The 5,000-nt window shown below is 52.0% G+C and overlaps 1 protein-coding gene across 1 annotated transcript in view; it reads left to right on the forward strand.

Moving 5' to 3' along the window:
* The window catches only part of adamts10 (ADAM metallopeptidase with thrombospondin type 1 motif, 10), a 29,721-nt gene that overhangs the window by 4,249 nt on the left and 20,472 nt on the right, over positions 1-5,000 (forward strand). Inside the window, 4 exon segments of the mRNA XM_083671035.1 lie at positions 625-1,010; positions 2,358-2,517; positions 2,946-3,148; positions 4,106-4,189. Coding sequence (XP_083527161.1) covers positions 625-1,010; positions 2,358-2,517; positions 2,946-3,148; positions 4,106-4,189 — 833 coding nt within the window.

The following is a 5,000-nucleotide window of genomic DNA, read 5'->3' on the forward strand; positions in this document are numbered from 1 at the left end:
CTGGGGGATGGAGTGAAGGGGGAGGGGGGTGGGGGGTGTAATGGTGCTTGCTGTTTATTTAAGCTAGCCCTGGCCACGTATACAGAGGAGCCCAGTCCTGAGACTCACGGTAGGGACACTAATCCCGGGCTGTTTACCCTCAACGGGGAGGGCTGTTTCTCCACAAAACAAGGCGAAAGGTCTGGATGAGAAAGCGGGCTCATTTCTGCTGACCTTTCCCCTGTTAGTGCGGTGTTTGCAGCGCCCTTGTTTGGACAATAAATCTCTGGGCCCTGCAGCCAGAGACAGGAAGTATACGATTTCAGGATTGCCATGGAGACGGGCCTTTGGCCCTGTGAGGGATAGCGTGGTGGACTGAAAAGAGTCCTCGAGGGGCTCTCGCTCCTTACTGTACGGCCAACTCTGAGTTGTCCACGTGACATTTCAGTGATAGCAATATGAGTGCAGACACTACATTTTCAAACAACGCTGAAGTGAAATTCGATTGACCTTTCGTCTCTCTCTCTGTCTCTCTGTATCTGTCTGTCTCTCTGTCTGTCTGTCTCTGTCTCTGTCTCTGTCTGTCTCTCTCTCTCTCTCTCTCTCTGTCTCTCTCTCTCTCTTTCTCTCTCTTTCTCTCTCCAGCTGCATTCCTGTCCAGCCTGGGCCAGTATGAGATCGCCATCCCGGTGCGTGTGGGGCCAGAGGGCGAGACCCTGGACCACCACCACCAGCACCACCAGCACCACCAGCACCAGCACCATCGGAGGAAACGGCGTAGTGCCGAGGGCCAGGAGGAGCACCAGGAGGGCCAGGCCCAGCTGTACTACCAGCTGTCCACCGCACGCACCAACTTCCTGCTCAACCTGACCCTGGCGGGGGGGCTGCTGTCCAGGCAGTTCCGTGTGGAGTACTGGAGGAGGGGCCACCTGGCCTGGAGCCACCCCTACGCCCCCAACTGTCACTACGAGGGACACCTCCAGGGACAACCTCACACCAGCAAGGTGGCACTCAGCAACTGTAATGGCCTGGTAAGCCCTCTACCCTAACCCTAACCCTAACCCTGACCCTAACCCCAGCCCTGGCCCTAGCCCTAGCCCTAGCCCTAGCCCTAACCCTAACCCTAACCCTAACCCTAACCCTAACCGTAACCCACCTGGCTGGCACTGACTAGCTAGCGTGCTGCCACAGCCTCAGGGGACCGTGGGTAATGGAGTTCCACAGGTTTACTCTCCCTCTGAGTGTAACATCTTGATTGGGTGTGCTCAGGAGGGGATAGCTCAGAGCCTGGATGAGAGCAGGGAACACTTGCCTTCCCAAGCACTCTTGATCACATTCTGATCCCAGGCCAGTAATGCACCTGCATAAACAGAGGATTACCAAGGCCGGTCTTATCACCAGTGATTTCCCCCCATGGTCACAATTCATAACGTCACCAAGGCGAACCATAGCTGCACTTAATTGATAATTCAGTGGGTACGCTCCAATCACGAAAGCAGACTCTTTTGAAATCCTAAAATCCAACGCGTGATGACATCTTGATCTCCTTTCCGCTCCCCATAAAGGCACCCACATATCAATGTGATTTTATCCTTTTACAGCTTAATACTGTAAACGTAATTGGGCCCGTAATAACAGGGGTAAATAATACAGCCGGGGGATTAGATATGTTCAGAAAGCGTTAATAAACCCTACACATAATTACTTGTGGTCAGACCGGCATAACTAACTTCAGCAGGGAATCCGCTGTGTGCCCATGAGAGCATCACTAAACACATTACGGGGATTAGGTGCACTTTGAAAGTGCGCTGTCGAGAGAAAGCCGAAGGGGGAAACACTTGCTCTGACCCGCGAGGCCGCAGCCAAGAGATCTAATCATCATCAGTGTGTCCGGCCATGTCTCTCGTGTTGAAATGCCGAATGAATCTCTCCCCACACTCAGATAGGAGAGTACTTCTCCCTCCCTGTGTGTGTCGGACCCGCGGCTCGTGCCCGCATGGGAGAGAGACGAGAGTCTGTGTTTGTGTTGTGGAGAGAATGACGTGATTATCATCGCTTCAGGGACAGTTGTGTTCCGGACTTTCTGAGGAAGGTGAAAGTGAGATGTTTTAGGGGTTAACGGAGGACAGGGACCTCTTGTGGTGCCGCTGTAATGTGGATATGGGGTTCATGGGGTTCGAACCCGGGTCTCCCAAATGGAAGACCCAAGCGTCTACCATTAGGCCAAGAGGAGATCCTCAAGGTCCGGGGGGACTACCTCGTCATCACAAGAGTGTGTGATCCCCAATCACCTCCGCTAACCATGTCTGCTCCCTAGCCCATCACTGCGAGCCTTCAGATGGCCTCTGGCTCACCTCTGTGTTCATTGGCTCCTCCAGCAGGGGGTGATCGTGGCGGGGGGCGAGGAGTACCTCATCGAGCCTCTGGTCCCGGCTGAAAACCTCACGAGGGCGGAGAGGGGCGAGGGGCGCCCCCATGTGGTCTACAAGAGGTCTTCTCTCCGCCACCAGTACATGGACCAGTCCTGCGGAGTCATCGGTAGGTCGGACTCTCTGGACCATCGGATTTCTAACGACACGCGACCTTCACCGTCTTATGTTATAAACTCTTATCAACTTATGATAACAGTCACTTAGTCAATAGTCAATAGTCAATAGTCAATAGTAATAGTCACTCTGTACTGTTGCGACTGTAGATCGTCTCCATTCACATGAGACATCCAGTGAGTCAGGATGTTACAGAGGTGTCTTATAGACCAGGGTCAAAACAGTGCTTATTTTCTTAAAATGACTAAAAGGTGCGCTTGATTTAGCTTGTCCCTCATAGTGAAGCCAATGAATGAGGTGTAAGCTCCACCCGGTGGGGCTGGGGGCTTAGCGAAATTAAGTGTACCTAAAGTTATTGTGATCCAGACACCCTCTACTGTATCAGTGTGGTTTAACCCTTTCTGTGACCTGTACGCCCAGACGAGAAGCCAGGGAAGGGCGTGGCCTGGTGGCAGAGGACCCTGAAGACCCCGCCCAACCACATGGGGCGTGGCCAGCTGCCTCTCAAGCGCTCTGTGAGCCGGGAACGCTACGTGGAAACGCTGGTAGTCGCTGACAAGATGATGGTTGGGTACCACGGGCGACGTGACATCGAGCAGTACATCCTGGCCGTCATGAATATTGTAAGTTTCACATCGAGTCAGATACTGTTAAAGGGACACTTCGGCAATTTTTAACACAACACATCATTGTCTCCGGAACCATACCAGTGCCTTTTCTCTGATCTTTTTTTGACTACAGAACAAAAGAAAATCACAGTTTTCACAGATGTAGACACTGGTATGGTGCTGGAGATATAGTGGTGGAGATAACAAATGTGATGTTAAAAATTGGTGAAGTGTCCCTTTAAGTTAAGGTGCGTTAGCTAAACAGACATTGTAGTGCAGATTGTCATCCAGTTGTCATGTTTAAGGTTCCCCCTGTCGTGTTTAAGGATTGCCCTATTCTAGTCTATAATGTTCTATTCTATTCTATGATGTTCTATTCTATTCTGTGATGTTCTATTCTATTCTGTGATGTTCTATTCTATTCTATTCTGTTCTATTCTATTGTATTATGTACGATTCTATTCTATTATGTTCTATTCTATTATATGGGTATTCTAAAAGTTAGAATGTTTCTGTGCTCACTTGATGACCTCAGATAGATGAGGTCATGTCATGTGTAGCACCATTTGTTTCACAGGAGATCACTTAACACATAGTTGATCAGATGGCCACACACACTCACACACACGCTCACACTCACGCTCACACACACACTCACACTCACACTCACACTCACACACACACTCACACTCACACTCACACTCACACTCACACTCACACTCACACTCACGTCTGGAATGTACTTAATATATGGTTGGGCTCATGTTACTGTCCCAGAGCAGGTTGTATCCTTCCTGTTACAAAATCCGGTCAAAAACACATGAAAAACAACACTGAAGCAAAGTGCACTGTAAAACAACCCAAATTACCCCAGCCGTCAATAATGACAAGTGTTCCCGGGGGTTGTAAGTGCTAGTCTTGGTACGTCAGCTCTTTTTAAGACTGGTCTTTTCTTGTTTCCCTGGAGGTCAGGTTGCCAAACTGTTCCAGGATTCTAGCCTGGGGAACGCAGTGAACATCGTGGTGACCCGTCTCATCCTGCTCATGGAGGACCAGGTATTCTCCCCCCTAGACCCAGACCTTCCAAAATAATCTGTGCCGTTCAGTGGCGTGACCGTGCAGCCTGCAGCCCCTCTCCCTCTCTCTCTCTCTCTTTCTCTCTCTCTCTCTCTCGCTCTCACTCTCCCCCCCCTCTCCCTCTCTCTCTCTCTCTCCCTCTCTCTCTCTCCGCTCCCCCTCTCTCTCTCTCCCCTTCTCTCTCTCTCCCTCCCCCCCTCTCTCTCTCTCTCTCTCTCCGCTCCCTCTCTCTCTCTCTATCCGTCCCCCCCCTCTCTCTCTTTGCTCCCCCTCTCTCTCTCTCCGCTCCCCCTCCCCCTCTCTCTCTCTCTCTCTCTCCGCCCCCCCCTCTCTCCGCTCCCCCCCCCCCCTCTCTCTCTCCACTCCCCCCCCCCTCTCTCTCTCTCTCTTTCGTCTGCACACACGGAACCCCTTTCCCGCCGGCATCTATGAGCTCCTTGTTTGTGTCAAATTATATGGCTTAAGTGTCCTTCCTCCCCTGCTCCCAGTCCTCCCAGCGGAGACACTCCTGGTAAGTGGAGCCGTTTGCGGCGGGAAAGCGGCGAGAAGGAGGGGACCTGCCAGACGTGCTCGTCCAATCACTGCACTTGTTGCGGGTGTTGTCTCCGGCCATTGCGATGACGCACAGTAGGCCATTGAAAAGGACACATACAAATAACAACTTAATTGGAAGCTTAGGCAGACAGGCGGGTAGACGGGCAGGCAGGCAGGCAGACAGGCAGGTAGGCAGGTAGGCAGGTAGACGGGCGGGTAGACAGGCAGGCAGGCGGGTAGACAGGTAGACAGGCAG

Source organism: Argentina silus (genome assembly GCF_951799395.1).
Source record: "Argentina silus genome assembly, chromosome: 6".
Taxonomy (NCBI): Eukaryota; Metazoa; Chordata; class Actinopteri; order Argentiniformes; family Argentinidae; genus Argentina; species Argentina silus.